The sequence below is a fragment of the Zootoca vivipara genome, chromosome 5, assembly GCF_963506605.1.
Source record: "Zootoca vivipara chromosome 5, rZooViv1.1, whole genome shotgun sequence".
In the NCBI taxonomy this organism is placed as follows: domain Eukaryota; kingdom Metazoa; phylum Chordata; class Lepidosauria; order Squamata; family Lacertidae; genus Zootoca; species Zootoca vivipara.
This window is the reverse complement of record NC_083280.1, coordinates 14,297,107-14,318,172: the sequence shown is the minus strand read 5'-3', so window position 1 is coordinate 14,318,172 and position 21,066 is coordinate 14,297,107. Positions and strand designations below refer to the sequence as shown.

The window sequence follows — 21,066 nt, the reverse complement described above, 5'->3', positions numbered from 1 at the left end:
AAGGGCAAATTAGGTAGGTTTGCCTTCACAGGCAAGCAGGATCAAATTTCCTCTCCATCCCCAGTTACTCAGAAACATGTTTGCCTTTCATTTAACAGCAAAGCCTAATGACACTACACGTTTAATTGGACCAACGTTTTTTTTTAACCCGAAGGCCAGTTTAACAGAGAGTGCCCTTTAGTAGAGACAAATTGACAAAGGCAAAGGAGGAAGGCAAAGATTTTCACCCTGGAATGAGTCGCTGAGAAGTCTCTGTGTGGAACTGAGAAATTACTGCTAGCCGTTTTACTGGCAGACTGAACAAGACAGCACTTCGGCTCTCAAGGTCACTCCTCGGAGATGCAAAATTGCTTGAGAAATTATGTGTAAATCTGAGTAATGTTTCCAAAAGCCGAGACAATTGTCTCTGCTCGGCTGGAATGGAAAGGCTGAGGTAATTCAGTATTTGTCTTCTCTTTTGTAATGGACATAAACAGGTACTTTGGCGCGCATTATGCCACTTCACTTTCGGGAGAACGCTGCCTCGGATGAAAACAGCAATTTGATCTGTTGGCCCTTATGCAATATGTCCTGGAAATGAAATTGAGAAGCAGGTGACCTACCTGCCTTTGCTAACAATTTCACAGTGGAACCTATCGGTTAAAGCAGAAAGCAAAGTGGCTTTATGTCCAGAAAGGAAAAAAATAATAGGGTAGAACAGGGAAATGAAGAAAAAGCCACCAAAAACTGAGGTGGCTGGGGTACCTCTACTTATGAATTTAATGCGTTCTGAATGCACATTCGTAAGTCGAATCCCATAGGAATCCATTGGGAGAAAAAAAATCGTAAGTCGAAGCAACCCTATCTAAAAATTCGTAAGTAGAAAAAATCCTATCTAAACTGCATCCAAGATGGCAGACGGAGCTCCATTCGTAGGTAGAAACATTCGTAAGTCGAGTCATTTGTAAGTAGAGGTGCCACTGTATTTATAACAGGAAGCTGCTGCCTCCCAGATGTTATTGGATTCCAGCTCCCATCATTCCCAGCCACATGGGCAATGGCCAGAGGATGATGGGAATTGTAGTTCAGCAACATATGGAAGGCCACAGGTTCCCCTATCCCAGCTGGGGCAGGCAGGTGGCACAACCCAGTCAACCATGTGCCATTGGGGCAGAGGAACACGCTGGGGCTTGCTGATTAGCCTTTGGGGTGCTGGGAATGTCTCTGCAATCCACATCTGTAGAGTTTAACCGGACTTGACTCTCAGGCAGGGAGGAAATCATGACAGCAAAGTCTTGATAACATCCACAGTCTGAGTGACCTGCAAACAGTGATTGGTTTGGAGGAAGCCATCAATAAAAGGTCTCCCAAAGTGGAAAAGTAATATAGAAGATGCTGGTAAATATCACTGCTGAGAGTACAACCCATTCTTCCACCCCATGTATGTTGCTGCTATTTGCTTTGCCATCTTCGTGGATTTGTGGTGTGTGTGTGTGTGTGTATGTCTCTGTGTGTGCATGCGCTAAAGTCTTTATGGACATAGCAAATCCTGCGTCCATAAATATTTCAGGGTTGGAACCAGGGGAGTTTTCATTTTTAAGAGCAAGTGGTGCTCATCAATGTGTGTTATCCATACAGAACGACTTATGCTTCTGTTGGTGCAATGTTTTCAGCAGAGTGTTCATAATCTTCACAGCAGATTGTCCACAGGAAGGGATGCTGGTTTTGCAGATGGTCGCTGCAAAAAAACTCCATCCATCTCTCTTCTGCATCTGCCAGACTCCTGAGAATTCCAGCACTGGAATGTATGAAGCAACTTCTCCTGAATCTATCCCTAGCATCATCTACTCTGCCTGGCAGGACCTATGTAAAGTATGTGCTTTGCTGCTTAGGTGCTGTATCTCCTCTACAAAGCAGGTTTCTAACCCTCATGATAGAATCAAAGAATTGTAAAGTTGGAAGGGACCTTGAGGATTATCTAGTCAAACTCCCTGCAGTGCAGGAACATTTTGTCCATTGTGGACAAAACCCATGACCATTTGTGACCATTTGGCCCATTGTGGGCTCGAACCCATGACCCTGAGATTAAGAGTCTCATGCTCTACTGACTGAGCTATCAACAGATGCATGGGTGTGGTTACTATCTTCTAAAGGTCCTGATCACCCAGAAATCCTCGAGCTTTTGACAGTATAGACCAGGGGTCCCCAGACTACAGCCCCCGGGCCGGATGCGGCCCAATTGGCCTCCCAATCCGGCCCGCGATGACCCCCGCGCCCGAAAATCCTTTGTGCGCATGCGTATGGGCCTCTCCCGACCCAGAAGAGGTCATTTCCGGTGCACGTCCGGGTCGGGGGAGGCCCATACGCATGCGCACAAGCGATTTTCGGCGATTTTTTCCGACCGGGAAGCGCGCCAGTGCGCCAGTAAGTGTGTGTGCGCATGCGCACGGGTGCACACTCCCCCGCCCTCCAGCCCGCCGCGCGGTCGGCGTGGCGGGCACCGGCCCAAAGCCTGGTAAGTCTGGGGACCCCTGGTATAGACCCTGTAAGGTGCTGTCAAAGTGATCAGATCAGACAATGGTACTGAAAAAGCTGTCACTGTTTGAATTCCTCACCAATGGTGTCCCTGTACTGGGAAATTTTTAATGTCTAATGTGTTTACAATTTTTTATGTGCTGTAAGCCGCCCAGAGTGGCTTGGGCAGGGTATAAATAAAATAATAATAATAATAATAATAATAATAATAATAATAATAATAACAACATACCACAATTTCTTTGCTATGACAAGCTGGTCTTGCACCTACTCCTGTGCTTTTTGGTAGGCTGGCTGGCTGTTTTTTTTGTTTTGTTTCCTGTCTAATACCTTTCCCATATGACTACTCCTTGGGCTCATAGGATTAATTGCCTCCTCTTCCGGAGAAGAAATGTTCCCCCTCCTGCTTTCCGAGCCTACCTGTGCTTCTAGAGCAGCGGTTGGCAACGTGCGGCCCATGGGCCGGATGTGGCCCACGAAGACCGTTTTACCAGCCCACGTGCTGCCCCCGAACCGAGCCACCTGCTTGCCGAGTCCCCCGCGTGCTGTGCCAAACCGAGCGGTGCTGAAAATTGCATCTGCGCATGCACAGATACAGGAAATCGCCTCTGTGCATGTCCAGATGCTGGAAATCGCTTCTGCGCAGGCTCGATTTCTGGAGTCTGGGCATGCGCAGAAGTGATTTCCGGCACCGCGGACATGGGCAGATGCGATTTCCGGCGTCTGCGCCAGTCCGGCTCATGGACAATCTCCGTGGGAGCTGGTAAACCTTGCCAACCCCTGTTCTAGAGTGAGTTGGCTTCTCTCCATCCCGGATTCTGCTAGCGTCTTATCTGCATTCCTTTCAGTGTCAGGAGGAGTAGACAGCTGGCTGCTCCCAGCTGTCTGAGAGAAACGCAAGCTTTCCTGCTGCTGGCTGCTTCCTAACTCATGCTGTGCCTCTCTACTTGGGGCAGATGTGTTCATGACAACTACTCTGCTCTTGATGGGGTTACACTACCTCTGAAGTAGCGGGTATGCAGCTTGGGAGGATTTTTGGATCCTTTGCTGTCACTTGAGGTTGTCTGAATGGAGTGGAGGAGTGCCTTCCATCAGGTTTAGCCTCTGAAGATGATACGGAAACTTCAGCTGGTGCAGAATTCGGCGGCCAGGCTGCTCACTGGGGCAAGGCAGCTTGAGCATATTGCACTGATCCTGGCTCAACTGCACTGGCTGCCAATTAGTTTTCTGGCCCAATGCAAAGTGTTGACCTATAAAGCCTTAAATGGCTGAGGACTGCAATACCTCAAGGACTGCCTCTCCCCTTTTGAACTGATCCAGACCCCTGCAAACATAATCTGAGGCCCTTCTTGGTGTAAACCGCCTTGGGATTAAGGGTGGTATAGAATTTTAAATAACAATAACAATAATACCCTTTGCTGAACTTTTGATTGCAGGATCCTTTCTGGAACTTTTCAAACCGATGGTAGTGTGAATCAATCAAACAAATAAATAAAAATGAACCTACCTTACAAGACTGTTGTAAGGATTGTTCAGTGCTCTGAACTAACACTGAGCCAAATTTCCATGGCCATTTGGGTGGTGGTGGTGGTGGGGCATTTGTCCCATGCAAAAGGAGGGATTCTGCTTGTTTTGAGGTGGAATGAATTTTGCAAAATTTTAGGTTTGGGAGGGGGAGGTATGGCTTCCCCCGCTCCTGCTTTCAGACTCTGCAGAACAGCTGCCTAAAGTGGGCATAAGGTACAATGAAGCCTCTTACTCCCCCCCCCCCCGGTCCGGGCATAGCTGCCAAGTTATCCCTTTTTTAAAGGGATTTTCCATTATGCTGAATAGGCTTCCTCGCGAGAAAAGGGAAAACTTGGCAGCTATGCCCCCGGTTCCTGCTGTGGGTCTGGAAAAAACCCAACTTGCTCTTCATTTAAGAGGCCAAACTCTCTTACCCCCCACCAAGCACCTTTGCAAAATTTCTCCTGCGGCCTGGGCTTTGGGACTGGTGGTGGTTTCTTTCTGTTCTTAATGGTTACACTGTTTTCTTCATCATGAATGTTAACCTATCCTGAAATCTGGCAACAGGCCAGGAAAGCAGATACTGTAAATGCATCAATAAATTGGGTCCTCCCTACAAGAGTGGGTCCCGGCAAGCAGGCCTAGGTGTTGGGGCGGGGACATTTGGAGCAGCCACAACACCCTATTGGTGGTCCCTCTGAGGGGGAGCAATTGGGCTAAGAGCATGTCAGTCAATAGGCAGAGGGATCTCTATTTAAGCGCTGCACATGACCCTCAAGATCCTCTTCTCCGGTCGCAGTGCATCAGAACACCCGCCCACCTCTCCCTAATTTTAGGGCTTGCGCTTGACCTTGCTATACCGTCGTGTGTTGCTTGTTTTGGAGCAAGGGCACGGTAAGAATTTTTTGCATTTGCCTGATTGGCTGTTGCCACTTGGGTTTTGCCTGCCGCGTAGCAAATCGTCACAACTTGTACGGTTGGCAGATAGGCTCTGGTTCATGCTGATAGGAGTGGCAGGATTCCTAGCCAACCCTACCCACAGGTATTGCTGTAAAAGGAACCCCAGAACTCCTGGTTGGTCTTACCCAAGCGGGGTTGTGCCCTGATCCAGAGTTCAGGGCAGATCTGGGGGAACCAGGGCTGGGCGCTACTCAAGGCTCCCATCCCAGGTGTTGACCTGGCTGACTCATGGTGCGCCTGGAGTCAGTGCTACCCTAGGTAGCTTTGGTGAACCAGAGCCTATGCAACCACTCACTTCATTTTGTAATCAATCAAGTTGTGGCCAAAAACCAAACCAAAATTTGAGTCCTGTCTGAATTTATTTCTTGGTCGGGTTAAAGGGCTCCACACGCAATTGGTGTTAAGGATGTTCAACGTCTTGGAGCTCTCTCTATCCTTCTGCATTAGCTCTCTCCTCCCCAGAGACTGGCTCATTTATTTAAGAATCCACAAAGGACGGCAGACTGTAGTAGACTGAAAGGCTGGGATCCCTCCCATTTAAGAGAATAGGATCGAGCACAGGTTATTTTTGCTCTTGCGCTAGAGTATTTTGGCAAAGGATACTAGATATTATTAAGGACATACCGGTAATCAGATGTGATAGAATATTGACACCTAAGCCATCTCTCTTAGGCCATTTGAAAGGCATAATTAATGAGGAAGATTTAGAATTAGCCACGGCTGTATTGACTGCAGGGAGGCTAGTGATAACTGCCAACTGGAAATCTTCAGAACTGCTGGGTAAATTATAATGGCACACTGAAATCTTGGGCACAGCATTGTGACTTAAACTCACTTGCTATCAAGGGAGAAAGACGAGCGCCTTGTTGAGGCCAATTGGGCCTATGTAACACAGGGAACAACAAACAACATTCCTCCAGATGATTACGGATCATTGCTCCTACCTAGTACTGATGCTACTCACCAGTTTGCTTCAACAAACAGCAGACTAGTGTGGAGCAACAATGGAAAGAACAGCGGAGATATTTGTGACCACGGCAATGTATTCATTTACAATACAAATGCAGATTTCACTCTCTCTGCCTGCCAGGAGTTACTAGCTCATATGGGGATGAGGGAAGAAAAGGGAAGAATGAAGAGAAGAAGATAAAGGAGTGGGGGAAGGGCTGAGGAGATAACCTCCAACATTTCTCCGAAGAAAATAGGGGTGTCAAGTGGTATTTTTCCACGAACACTTCCCTCATTCTCTTAGAATGGCAATGGTGCCTACCTGAGAGGTGACAAATCTGAGTTCCTGCGAGTTCCGGCTGTAGAAAAAAAAAGCCCTGGGGACATCCTATTCCTATTCCATGAGATTCTCTCACAGGCCTCAATTTCCAGCACTTGTTTTATGCGAAAGCTGTTGCAATAGACCTATGCTCTGTTTACACCACTTCTCTGCATTTTCCTGGAATTCCTGAATAATTTTATGTGCCTTTAATTAGGGAGTTTTTAAAGTGGCATGATATGTCACCCTTATGTCTATGCAAGTTGTATAAGATGACCTGAAGCTGCAGAAAGAGCTTTGCTATTTTGGAATCTGGGAAGATGTCAAGAAAGAGACTGAGAGATAAAGTGTTCCCCAAAGACACCCACGATTTATGCAGCGGCATTCCCCAAAGACTCAGGTGTACCCCAAAGGGGAGTACTGAGCATAGCAGAATTCCCTGGGGGAATAATGAAGTTTCCTGAGAACGGCAGCTGATTCCCCCCACCCAGAGGTAAAAAAAGAGAGCTCTCTTAGAACTATCAAGCTCAGAACTATCATTTTCCATCAGTCCCAGCAAGTTTGGCTATTGGACAGGGATGATGGGAACTGTGGTCCAAGAGAATTTGAAAGGTACAGTTTCCTCATCCCTAGATGACTGCTTACACTCTCCAGTGGGCCAGAGGCTGAAGTAGGTTTGTAAGCTAATAATAATAATAATAATAATCACCACCACCTGGACAGGTAAAAAGTGGCTGTCAATCAATGCGTGCAGGTTAACTGCAGAGAACCTCATGTTGCCTTTTTGGAATGAAAGTATATATGGTTTGTCGGTAGCATATTTTAAATTTTATGTTGTGCTTTCAATTAGATCACATCCATAACCGCTTTAGCAGTCATGGTTTCCCCCAAAGAATCCCAGGAAATGTAGTTCATCCTCCAAGGTCATAAAATGTTGGATTATGTCAGTTAAATTGTATTGATTGATTGATTGATTGATGATCATGTACCGTTAATGAAAACTAATTGTAATTGTGGCTAACACGTTTACTCTGGCTCATCTGATATGCTGTGAAGTGTAGGTGGGTTCCCACGAGGCAAGGCACAGCGATAACAGCAAGAACCTTTCTTGAACTACATAACTGGGAAACAGGGGCAAAGCAACTGCTTATATACATTCCTGAAAGCCTGGGCCACTCCCACTCCCAACATGATTGGCTGTCTATACTTCCAAGCTGCGAATCACGACTCAGAGTTCAAGCGCCAATGGCAGAGGCCAAAATCCTGAAATGTTCTGTGATTGGACATCATGCATTGAGTCAGAACACAGGAGCTCAGAATCCTTAGTCCAGACTCAAGCTCAGGCAAATACAGACCACTGAATACATAACACGTTGTGCGACATTTTGGGCATAGTAGTGTAAATATGGTAGGTGATGCTGGAAGATGATATCCCATTGGAATATCTGAATAGTGGCCCTTATCCATCCTCTGAGCTGGGATCCTGACTTGTCTTACTCCCAGTTCCTTAGAGAAACTCAAGGTTGAGGGTCTTATCTGCAACGGTACCTTGGCTTTGGAATAGTGTGTGAATAAAGCATTCTTACTGTTATTATATTGCTAGGCTGTTTTTCTTTCTTTCTAAGGGTGAGGGAAAGGAAACAGCACACAGCACCCCCCACCTTCCCATTCAGTAGCGCTCATACCATTCAATGAATAAAACATTGCATGTACAGTAATAGTTGAGAACTTCTGGCTTATCTGCTGTTTTATGCCTCCTCTAATGTAGGTCACGTCACATATCAGCTTATTATTTGGGTTCTTAAATGTGTTTAATAACTTAAGACGGCGGCAGTATTTTTGTACATGGCGTGGTTATTTTAAAACTGGCGTTGCGGAACGGCTAAAAATACATCTCTGTGTTCTGCTGAGCTCTAAAAGGCAAAGCCACAGAGGCTTAAGAGATTTATTTTAAAGTTCAGGAAGTGTTAGATGCTACCACAAACTGTAAGTGTATTATTTCGCAGGAAAGGGGATCCAGACTTAGCTGTCACTTCGACCTCACAAGGGAGATACGTATGTGCACAGAGGCAGCTTCCCCATGAGGAATTCTCTGTTGCATCAGGAATTCTCTGTGCAGGCGTATCCTAAGCCACTGTCTCAGGTAGCCTGGGGATTGTTGTACATGCCTGGACAATTTAGGGGTTGGCATATCTTTTTAGGACAATGGGCACGGGGGAATGCCACGGGTGTCGCCATTTCTGGTCACTTCTTTCCTCACTCCCACCTAGGCATTGGGGTAAAAGTTGAATTCAGCACCGGGGGGAGAGGAGAGGAAGTGGGAAAGAGCATCACTCTTCCAACTTCTTCCTTCATGCCCATGGTGACGGATGTGTCTCAGAGACTTTTGGGGCATCAGGGAAGACCTTGGGTGTGTGTGTGTGTGTGTTGTGCCTACAGGCACCAAGTTGGCAACCCTTGCTGCAGAAAGAGCAACGCCAGCACATTTTTACCATTCAGTGACACCTCATGATCATACAAGAGTGTAGACAAGGATGTGTAGACAGTTTGGAACAGGAGTGGCAAGTCAAACATACTGTTTTGCGGGTCAAGTAAGAGCAGAAGGCCAAACACTTGGCATCTATACAAGGCGTGGCCAATCCAGAGGAGCCATACTGCCAGCCAACTGCAGGGTGATGTTGTACTACTTTCACCAATATGTGCATTATTATTATTATTATTATTATTATTATTATTATTATTATTTACTAAATTTGTATACCGCCCTTCATCCGCAGATCTCAGGGCGGTTCACAACATAAAAATACAACATAAAAGCACAAAATACATGATAAACAACAACAAAACCCCACAAATAATAACCCTCACCTGCTCCCACCAACCAATTTAAAAGGGGTTGAAGAGGAACTTTCCCCCTGGTGCCTAAAGGTTTATAATGAAGGTGCCAGCCTCACCTCCCTGGGGAGAGCATTCCACAGACAGGGAGCCACTGCTGAGAAGGCCCCGTTCTCGTGTTGCCACCCTCCGGACCTCCCGTGGAGGAGGTGCACGAAGAAGGGCCTCAGAAGATGATCACAGGGTCTGGGTGAGTCCATATGGGGAGAGAGTCAGCCCTTGAGGTATTGTGAAAATTTATGCACACTTTACCGTAGTATATGCATTTTTGTACGCATTGCTTGGCTGGAGAACTGCGCTGTGAAATTTGGAGAGGTGGGGATTTTGAAGGATGGCCTTGTTTCTGGCTCGTGTATTGTTTCAGGAAATCTGAATTAGGGCAGGTTTACTTTTAAATGCTGTCCAAATAGAATTTCTCTCTCTTCCTTGCTCCAGGCCCGCAAAATCATTCTAGCCAGGGAAAGTCTAATGCGATGTAACATGGTAATGCACTGTGGTAGGTGGCCCCAGCAGTCCAGCTAAAACAGCGATGACCAAGAGATTACCTCCGAAATCCAAACCTACTATTCAGTGGGGGGTTTATGAATGTCTGCTGTGTTTGACACACTGCATGGCACCTCCAAGGCACATCTAAATTAAGCGTGATCGGCATAGCTGCTTGTGTTCCCTCTTCCCCCTCTTCCTCTTCCTGTACAGACGGGCAAGGTGCTTGGCTGCTGAACAGTGGTATAATTTCAGTACCCAAGGAATAGGATTTAATAGGAGGATGTGCCCGTAAAGCAGGATTTTCCTCCTAGCACTTGGAGACGCATGTCACCAAGCAGGTCTACAGTCATGATCCTCATCAATTTCACACTGCTGCCAGTGCCTCGCAAATAGGGCTGCTACTTAAATGTTTTGCTCCTTCTCTCCCCAAGGACAAAAGGATTAGAAGCTCTTCTCAAACAGAGGCCTTTTAAATAAGAGGAACACAGAAAGAGACGGCTAAAAACAAGGGAAGTGGACAAAACAAATGGCTTTGGATTTGTCAGCACTGGCCCAGTGTCAATGATGCCTTCAGAACGAAGCCACCGCCTTATACGTTAGTGTGCGCTAGGGCCTTAAAGTGACAGAGCGGGTGGGAGAAAGACTCCCCAGAAGGTAGCCTGCTTTGGGACCAATGATCAGAGTTGGCTTTGGTTTTGAGGGAGCAAAATTGGCAAAATTCCACAGGGTGGTTTCTCTCCTACGTCAGTAGTACTGCTGGCTCTCTCAGTGGGGGCAACAACAGCCGTGGAAAGCACAAATGCTCTTATGGAGCTGCAGTTAAAATGTCCCTGAAGGTTGCCCAGTACCTACCAAACAGCCTGACCTATTATGAATTTATCTAACTCCTCCCTTAAGGACCCAGGTGGCGCTGTGGTTAAACCACTGAGCCTAGGGCTTGCTGATCAGAAGGTCGGCGGTTCGAATCCCTGTGACGAGGTGAGCTCCCGTTGCTTGGTCCCAGCTCCTGCCAACCTAGCAGTTCGAAAGCACGTCAAAATGCAAGTAGATAAATAGGAACCGCTACAGCGGGAAGGTAAACGGCGTTTCCATGTGCTGCTCTGGTTTGCCAGAAGCGGCTTTGTCATGCTGGCCACATGACCTGGAAGCTATACGCCGGCTCCCTCGGCCAATAATGCGAGATGAGCGCGCAACCCCAGAGTCGGTCACGACTGGACCTAATGGTCAGGGGTCCCTTTACCTTTTAACTCCTCCCTTAAATCCATTCCTCCCTTGTCTTGTGGCAGAAAATTCTGTTGGCGTTATGCTTTGCAGTTCTCATTATTTCTAATGGCCTGGTGTGGATATTATGGTGTCAGCATGAGGGCTAAACTACCCTGGACCAATGCAAGAGCATGCCACCTCCACCTGTGAGGGCACCCCACCTGGAAGCAACTAGGGCCATATGCAGGCATAGGCAACCTTGGCTCTCCAGATGTTTTGGAACTACAACTCCCATGATCCCTGACCACTGGCCCTGTTAGCTAGGGATCATGTTCGCATCAAACACCATGCTTTTTTGATTAGAATACTTTAGAAAGCTGCCCCTAAGCTGCTAAATCCTAAATGGCCTCGGCCCAGTATACCTGAAGGAGCGTCTCCACCCCCATCATTCTGCCCGGACACTGAGGTCCAGCTCCGAGGGCCTGCTGGCGGTTCCCTCGTTGCGAGAAGCCAAGTTGCAGGGAACCAGGCAGAGGGCCTTCTCGGTGGTGGCGCCCACCCTGTGGAACGCCCTCCCATCAGGTGTAAAGGAAATAAACAACTACCTGACTTTTAGAAGACACCTGAAGGCGACCCTGTTTAGGGAAGTTTTTAATGTTTGATGTTTTATCGCTTTTTTCTTATTAATATTCTGTTGGGAGCCGCCCAGAGTGGCTGGGGAAACCCAGCCAGATGGGTGGGGTATAAATAATAAAGTATTATTATTATTACTACTAGTCCACCAGTTTTCCCAAGCAAAAATTCATTTACTTCAGGAAGGGGATAAGAGGCAACAGATTGTCATTTGCAGCCAGGTATGACAATCTGCTGCATTGCTTTTACGGCCTAGAAGTGAGACCTCCCTTCCTCAAGGAAAGACCTTACTATATTTCGACTTGGGGAACCAAGAAGAGAACCAGGCAGCATACGGCACAGTAAAGGCAGGAGGGGACCTCCAGTTTTTTCAAGCCCATATCAAAGGGATCGCATCCCAACCCTAAAATGTAGCCATTAGAACTGCTTACCAGCAGAGCCCAAATTAATATGGGGTGTGGGGGAGAATCGAAATCAGGGAGAATCAACATGGGGCCATGCAGATGTTGGTGGATTACAACCATTGTCCATGACCAGTGGGCCTACTGACCATGGCTAGTGGGAGTTGGCCTCCAACAACATCTGGAGGGCACAACAACCTCTGGAAGATGCTCATCTGGCTACCTCTGCACTAGATCAACAGCTTCCTTTCTTGCTGGCTTATATGGGGAAAGATACCCCTCAACCGAAGGATTATTTGAGTCTTACAATTTTGACAAGGAAAACAAAGCAGAATTAGAAAAACAAACGAACTCGTAATTAATCAGCCCAGACAGCATACTAAGCAATGTGATGGATTCTCCATCACAGAAATCTTTAAAAGAGAGATTGTGCTTTGTGTGTTGGTGGGGGGGGGGGGGAGAGAGAAAGAAATAAAGAGAAAGAGAGAGATGGGGGATATGCCATAATGCAACCAGGATATTAGGCTTTTTGAAGGAATTGCTTGTGAAATGATATGCCCTGCACATTATGTAGGAGGTCAGAGCAGATAATCATTCCTCCTGGCTGTAAAGTATTTCAATCCATGAGAATTTATTATCTGCCCAAGGCAAGATGACACTATCGCACCCAGAACAACAAACTAAAAGGAGGGGAGCCAGGAGGAGAGGGGAGCGAGGATGGCCTGAGGGTTTTTAAATGGAGTTTTAAAGGATAAAGAGGACCTTTTTCTTAAAGGCTAGCTTAACCATTGCGGGTAGTCCATGTTTTGGACTCCAAGTCCCACCCACCACTGGGAGTGTTACCTATGGGTGATGGGAGGTGAAGTCTGCAACACCTGAAGAGGACCATGTCAACTTCTTCTGAACTACTAAATGTAAGGCACAAGCAACTTGTTCCCTTTCTGCCTCTGCTGTGGTTAGAGTTGACCTGGATGCTGTCAGTATGGGAGGTGTTTCTATGCATTCTGCACGGCAAACCTGGGCTTGCTACTGAAAATGGATTTGACAGGGCCCATCTCCCAGTGCAGAAGGAGATAAGGTCTTCAACTGTCTACCTTTCAAGGTAGCAAACTCCCTAGTTCAACAATGAGCTGTGGGAAGAAGTACTATCTTTTATCTGTCCTGAATCTCCCCGACATTTAGCTTCATTGGATGACCCCCAGGTTCTAGCATTACAAGAGAGAGAGAGAAAAACATCTCCCTCTATCAGCAATCCTCCCTTACGTACCATTTTCCTGAACTACAAAGGGAGTGAGAAGCCACATATGCTTCTTTGAGATCTTGGGAGGAATGGTGCAATGTATACATAAACATGTTGCAAAGTCTATAATCTTCTCAGATATTAATAGCTGGCTACCTGTGGAACATGAGGCTTTTCAAGGAGAAATAAGGTTTTAAATGGGGTGTACATGCACTCCAGTAAACATTTCCTCCAGAGAGACTTGTTTAGAATCATAGAACTGTAGAGTTGGAAGGGACCACGAGGGTCATCTAGTCAACGATGCAGGAATCTTTTGTCCAATCTTTTGGTTGATGCTTGGTGGGTGAGTAAGATTCCCCTGCCCCAGCGTAAGTCCCTGTTGATGCTGTCTTATTTCTCTTGTTTCCTGTTCCCCTGTGTGGATAGGGTCATTATATATGGGGCTGGATTAATTATATTTATTGTAACTGGGTACAGGAGAACAATGAAGTTCTTGTCTAGCATCTTGGCTAGCGTGTTCTTTAAGCCGTCTATGACATGATGTCGTAGACACAAATTCCTAGCCAAGCAAAGGAAGTTTCATGGTTTCCAGCACCAGAAACCTCCAGCTCTCATAATACAGAAGCATATTCTGAAAAGGAAGAGAGACTTGGTGTTCTCACCTAGCCACAAAGAGGATGGCATAGCTCAAGTGTGTTAACTTCGTTTTTCCATCAAGCAAGACTGAGCAGTGAATAAGTTTTTTTCTCATCTCCCTCTTTCCCTGCTTGTGTGACACATAAAACAAAGCTTGTGAGTCACTTGGGCCTTCTACTCTGCAGTAGGGATGGGTGAACTTGCCTATTCGTGGTCCATGCCACCTTTGCATGCCCCCCAACTGCCATTCATTTCCCTTTCTGCATTAGTCTGCCATTGAAAAGGTGTGTTTAAATGCCTGTTTCCCTCGAAACTTGTGTTTAAGTTTTGATACATGCAAACTGCTAAGGGCTCAGAAATCTGTTGGGGACCTTGTCCCCTGAGATGGAAAAGGATCAGCACATTGGTTTCAGAGGTGTGGATGAAGAATTTGCAAATATTGACTTCTGCAAGCATCCCTACTCTCCTTCTTCTTCTTTCTTTGGCGATCACTCGTAGCCGAGTAAGATTGTCTTCCATAAACACGATTTTAACAATGGGTCCGTAAGTGACTGTGGAGGCCAATTCTGGATCCACATGCCCTTCTACAGTGGGGACATTGGTTTCCAGGCGGGAGTTGATCACGGTGTGGATTTGCCAAGTGTGCTTTCCTCTTAGCACATTTCTCCCTTGCGTCCTGAGATCGAGTTTCTTCAAAGCCCATGACACCTTTGGTGAAGGCTGTTCTCTACTCTCCACCCTGCCTTTATCCCACTCTGCAGGAGAGAGTGAATGATTCCACTGGAGGCAGAACTCTATCTAAGGCTAACTCTCACTGTTTGCAATGCACATGAAAGGACGTCAAAATATGGTGCACATTTCCCACCAGACCCAACTCCTCCTTATGGTAGGCCTGTGTACCAAAGCAGAAGAGATATACTGGTATCTATCTATCTATCTGTTGGAATGATACAGTATCAAAAATGAAATGTTATGGCTGTCTGTAAAATTGAAGTATGAGCCAAGGGTTAACAACCTTGAATTTTTAGCCTTAAAATTAGTCTTAGGGAGAGAGAGAGAGACAGAGAGCGGGGGGGGGGGGGAGCCACTTCATTATAAATACGTTACTGCAATATAATGGCCTCCTGATTGATAAGCCCCGCAGCTACCTTAGCCGGCAGTCTTTTAAGCACCAATCCTTCATTTGGGTCCTAACAGCAAGGTGGGCTCCTCCTCCCTCGCTGGGCCATCAATTTTTACCTGCCAATACAGTTTGATGAGCTTGCTGGTATGCTGCTCACTTCCTCCTGACAGCCAGTACATGTAGTCAGCAACCATGGCACTCCTAACGACGAAAACAGAATAAGCAAGTGAAATAATTCAGGGGGCGGAAGGAGACTGATGAGAATACAGAAATGCAGTGCTCGTGACCTAAAAGACCCGCACAGGCGACGAAACCTTTGCAGCCCCGCACCAGCAAGCAGTGGCCCCCGTGCAAATTCTGGCCTGCTCAGATGTACCTCTTGCCCCCATAGCTGCCATCCCAGAGGCAAAAGGGGAGCGTGGAAGGACCAGAAGCTTCAATAATGGGACTCACTCAGCCGAGTATTAGCCAAGTGTCCCTGTTTTCCAGGGACAGTTCCGGATTCAGAAGCTGTCCAGGTTTCTGATTTGATCCTGGAATGTCACGCTTTTCATTAGGACGTTCCTAATTTCATTGGAGAAATGTTGGAGGGTAAGGAGTTGGCTAGTTATCTCCCGCTTGGACTACTGTGCTCTACGTGGGGCAGACCCGGAAGGTGACCCGGAAACTGCAATTAATCCAGAATACGGCAGCTAGACTGGTGACTGGGAGCGGCCGCCGAGACCACATAACACCGGTCTAAGAGACCTACATTGGCTCCCAGTACGTTTCCAAGCACAATTCAAAGTGTTGGTGCTGACTTTTAAAGCCCTAAACGGACTCGGTCCTATATACCTGAAGGAGCATCTCCACCCCCATTGTTCAGCCCGGACACTGAGATCCAGCGCCGAGGGCCTTCTGGCGGGTCCCTCACTGCGAGAAGCAAAGCTACAGGGAACCAGGCAGAGGGCCTTCTCGGTAGTGGTGCCTGCCCTGTGGAACGCCCTCCCATCGGAGGTCAAGGAGATAAACAAATACCTGATATTTAGAAAACACCTAAAGGCAGCCCTGTTTAGGGAAGTTTTTAACCTGTGATATTTTAATGTATTTTGGTATTTGTTGGAAGCCGCCTAGAGTGGCGGGGGAAACCCAGCCAGATGGGTGGGGTATAATAATAATAATAATAATAATAATAATAATAATAATAATAATGAGTTATGCAAACCCCAAGCCAAGGAGATAAGTAATTATACAACCTTTAGAAGACATCTGAAGGCAGCCCTGTGTAGGGAAGTGTTCGTTTGTTTTTTAAAAAGTTCAGTGGTACCTCAGGTTAAGAACTTAATTCGTTCTGGAGGTCCGTTCTTAACCTGAAACTGTTCTTAACCTGAAGCCCCACTTTAGCTAATGGGGCCTCCCGCTGCTGCTGCGCCACCGCCACACAATTTCTGTTCTCATCCTGAAGCAAAGTTCTTAACCCAAGGTACGATTTCTGCATTAGTGGAGTCTGTAACCTGAAGCGCCTGTAATCTGAGGTACCACTGTTTAATGTTTTCTTGTGTTTTTATATATGTTGAAAGCCACCCAGAGTGTCTGGGGCAACCCAGTCAGATGGACAGGGTATAAATAAAATCATCATTATGGAATAGCACGTCCTTATTTTCATTGGCGAAATGTTGGAGGGCTTGGTTTTGCCTTCCACTTGCCCTACCCTGAGCAAAAGCAGGCTGCTGCTCAGGATCTGGGGCAGGATACCACCGTCCCATACCCCCCTGTCAAAGGGACACTCTTGCAAACTAAGGCAAGCAAGGACTAAGGCACATTACGAATGCAGCTATTTATATTAGCATACATTCATAATTATCAGCCATTGGCAAAAGGATATAGCATGCATTTGGAAACTCTGGGGAGCTGTTTTATTAGGTAACAAAAGTGCGAGGAGGAAACGGCCCTAACATTTCCCCCCCCCCTCCCGCAGTTGATGGGTTTTCCCATTTTTATTGTGAGCAAATATTTAACGGTCACTCAAAAATGTTTTATTCCGGCTCGCTTTAAAGTATTTATGGACTCCCACACATTATATATAGTCAAAATTTCTTCCAGGACAGCAGCTGAATGTGTGATATAGCATGCTGCTGGTATCGGAGAATATCTCAGTTTGTGGCAAAGTCAAACATAGTTCATCTTTGATTAAATTATGCTTGTTGCGGTGGAGTTTGGGGGTGCGGGGAGTGGGGAAGAGGTGGCAAATCTTGCAACTAATTGAATATGCTTTAGTGCCCTGAGTGTTTGTAACAACTACCACATTTCTCTTATTAGACTGAGAGGATATTAAAAACTATTGTGCAATGGATATTAATGTAGGTTTTAACAGACTTCAGAAAATCACTTTGCTTTTTTATGGCTGCTCCTCCAATACCCCCCCTCTCTCCTTCCCCTCTGGAGATTCCAAATCCAATTAAATGCAACCAGATGTAATTCCAAATTGTCACTTTAGTCAATTAAACATATAATAATCTTGTGTGCCTAATTACTAGCACAAAAAGTTTATTTGTTGATGCTTTCCTATCTGCTTGTCGCTGCCCGTCTCCCTCCCTCCCAGCCCCCCATCACTGCCGATATATTTATTGCTCCTTGACATTACTGTAAATTGAATTTGGAATTCTCTCCCGAGTTACATGTGTTATAAAACCCTAATCCCAGGCTAGTAGTAATACCATTTTAGAACATGTTTTCGCAAGCTGCATTATGTTCTTAATGAGATATGGCCGAGAGAAAATAAAGGAAGCAGAGGATTTAAATCACAAAGCAGTTCAGAGTTGTCTGGGTGTCGTGGGGAAGGCAGAGGGGAAGACGACTGCTGTGATGCTCTGTGGGAGGCCCAGCAAAAGATAAATCTATCCTTGCACAGAGGTGTGCATCTCTTGACTTTGGTGCATTGGTGGGAGGGGGAACCTGCTTAGAATCTAATGCTAAAGAAGTTCCCCATCTCTCGTGGCAAAAATCTGGGGAACTTTGATGAAAACAATGAGGATGTCAGGGGCTGGATTGAGGAGGAATGGGGCAGGAGGACAGTATTGATTTAGAACAGTGGTTTGCAGAGGGGGAAAGCTGGGAAATCCTGGGTGAGGAGCAGCTAGAAGAGGAAACACCAGGAGAGAGATAGCTGGCAGATTCAGAGTCCTTGGACAGCATTCCTGACCCCCCTTTGCCTAAGACTAGATGGGCTTTGAGAGTGATAGAACAGAGAGCTCAGTGGCAACAAGCTTAGATTACCCGACGTAGGAGTGACGTACATCAGGGGTTGCCAACTTCCAAGAGACTGTGATCTACTCACAGAGTTAAAAACTGGCGGTGATCTACCCCCCTTTTTGGGGGGGTTCAGATCATTTTAGGGATGCAGGGCAAAGATGTTGAGCTTTTCTTAGGGGAGCCAAAGTTTTTTAGCTTCTTTGGGGGGAGCCACTGATCTACCGGTGATCTACCACAGACGTCTAGTGATCTACCGGTAGATCATGATCTACCTGTTGGACATGCCTGACGTACCTTAACGGGGATGGAGGAGGGAACCTTTACTGGGAGCAACACCATTTCTAGAAAGATATGCATTCCTTTCTCTCTCTCTCTCTCTGATTATTAAAGCAGCAAACTGGTAGGAAACGCTCCTTTTGTTTGATCTGCTTATTTACTGCCACCGGGGGACGGATCCGATCCCCCAAAGCCTGACAGAGGACGATCAATGAGCTTCTGCCTTATACAGAAGAGACCCAATGCCAGCAGGTAGTCTCCTCGGGCCAGAGCTAGAGGGCCCACTCAGAGCCAGTCCAACACTGATGTGGGGTGAGGCAGCTGCCTCGGGTGGCACCCACGAGAAATGGCACCAGAGAGGGAGAGGAAGTGGCTGCCCCGCTGCTGCTTTGCATGGTGGGGTCACCATAATAATAATAATAATAATAATTTATTATTTATACCCTGCCCATCTGGCTGGGTTTCCCCAGCCACTCTGGGCGGCTTCCAACAGAAAAATAAAACACAAGAATCTATTAAACATTAAAAGCCTCCCTGAACAGGGCTGCCTTCAGATGTCTTCTAAAAGTCTGGTAGTTGTTTTCCTCTTTGACATCTGTTGGGAGGGCGTTCCACAGGGCAGGCGCCACCACCGAGAAGGCCCTCTGCCTAGTTCCCTGCAACTTGGCATCTCGCAACGAGGGAACCGCCAGAAGGCCCTCGGTGCTGGACCTCAGTGTCCGGGCAGAATGATGGAGGTGCTGTGTGACGTGCTGGGCACAGTGGCTTCTATTCCTCCAGGTGACGGCCCTCTCTGGGCGGCCTTGGCGAATAGGCTTGCTGCTTTCACAGCCTAGGTGTGCCTAGCTCTCTTGCCAGTGCTGCTCTTGTACCACTGAGGGCAGGCCTGGCAATGATGCTGCGTGTCCTACCAGGCCTATGAGTGCCCCGGACTTGCTGACAACACCAAAATTTCCCAATGAGCGAACTTAGTTTAGGCCCATTCATTTCAGTATTAATTTCAGCAGGCCCATTCTGAATGTAATTTAGCTGGATGCAACCTAATTTGCCTAGTATGCTGCAAAATCCTGCGAGGTCGCAGCAACCAAAATGGCTGCCGTTCTCTCACAAAACAACAACAACAACACGGGATGTCCCAGGTTTTCCAGGACACTTGCGGGGTATGTGCTAAGACGATTTCACCTAGTACGGTATGGTGAAATTATTGGTTATGAATTTACCAATTGCTCAAAAAACATTCTGTAGGGTGGCCATTTTTCAAGAAGTAATGTTCCAGACGCAAAAAGTTGTTGACGTTTGCCAACCCTAACATTATGAGCTAATCACTGGAAGTACCCTCAGACTTGGCTTGGGAGAGCTTACTGAAAAGTATGGAATTGGCGTGATGAACAAATTAAAGGAAGTAATTCATAGGGAAAAGGATGACTTTGACTCATTAATGTTGCAGATAATTGGATGGACGTTATAGCTTATTGTGACTCGTATTATCACCGTGTCAAGTTAGGCAGAATTGTGTTTTTGTGATCAAGTCTATCTGCTTCGCTTTCAGGCATTTTCCCTTAATTTGTTTTAAAAACTGCAGTATTTGTGCAGGTGATGATGGGGAGTTTATTAACAAGCAGAGTCATTTCTTAAAATGAAATGGGTGAGGGGGGGGGGAAGGTAGATTTTTTTTTAAAGCCAACTTTCTGCCACCTGATTTCTAGATGCAACCCAAAACACAGCCACCTGTCGAAATTTGCACTTCATATTTTGCATTGTAGTTCTTCAGAAAAGTAATGTGTACAAAAATACACATCCTAGGGTAAAGCATACACACCAATGCATGTATTAGTGGAAGTAACGTGCAGTATATAAAATTAGGGGAAGTTGCCCTGTAAAAGTAAGTGTATAAGGCAAAATTGCATCCACAATTGGTGCTAATATGCTGATGAATTTCCTTGATGGCTATTTTTTAAAAAATGTGAACTTGATGTGGAAGTGTAGAGAACTGAACTCACAGTGGCCAACATCAATGGAGTCGCCCATCCCTCAGTGATATCAGGACATGAGATAATTAGTATTACAAGTGACCAACTGTGGGTGTGTGTTTGTGTGTGTTCTTGACATTGGGTAACCATTTTCAGGGGTACCCTTGGGCCTTCTGGCGGTTCCCTCACTGTGAGAAGCAAAGCTACAGGGAACCAGGCAGAGGGCCTTCTCGGTAGTGGCACCTGCCCTGTGGAACGCCCTCCCATCAGAGATAAACAACTACCTGATATTTAGAAAATACCTAAAGGCAGCCCTGTTTTTAGTCTGTGATATTTTAATGTATTTTGATGTGTGTTGGAAGCCGCCCAGAGTGGCAGGGGAGACCCGGCCAGATGGGTGGGGTATAAATAATAAATTATTATTATTATTATTCATTTATTTTGAAATATTTACAAACCACCCGCTCATGTCAAGGTGGTAATGCAATAAGACACCATCTTATACCATCAAAACAATGTAAAATAATCATAAATACAGCGAGCTTATCCTAAGAAAATGTAAACAACTGAATAGGACTGTCATCATTAAAAAGCTTTTGAGAGATGCCTGGAAGTTAACAGCAGGGACGCCTGCCAAATCTCTGCTGGAAGAGCATCCCAAGGATGGGATCAGTGAGAATAAATGCCCAACTTCTAGCTGAAGCCAGTTGGGCTTCTGAGACATG

At 46.3% G+C, this 21,066-nt stretch overlaps 1 protein-coding gene across 1 annotated transcript in view; it reads right to left on the bottom strand.

Annotated features, from left to right (window-relative positions):
- The window catches only part of SPATA16 (spermatogenesis associated 16), a 138,367-nt gene that overhangs the window by 43,269 nt on the left and 74,032 nt on the right, over positions 1-21,066 (bottom strand). Inside the window, exon 4 of the mRNA XM_035133809.2 lies at positions 14,981-15,065. Within this exon, the coding sequence (XP_034989700.2) occupies positions 14,981-15,065 (85 nt within the window). The remainder of the gene's footprint in view (positions 1-14,980; positions 15,066-21,066) is intronic.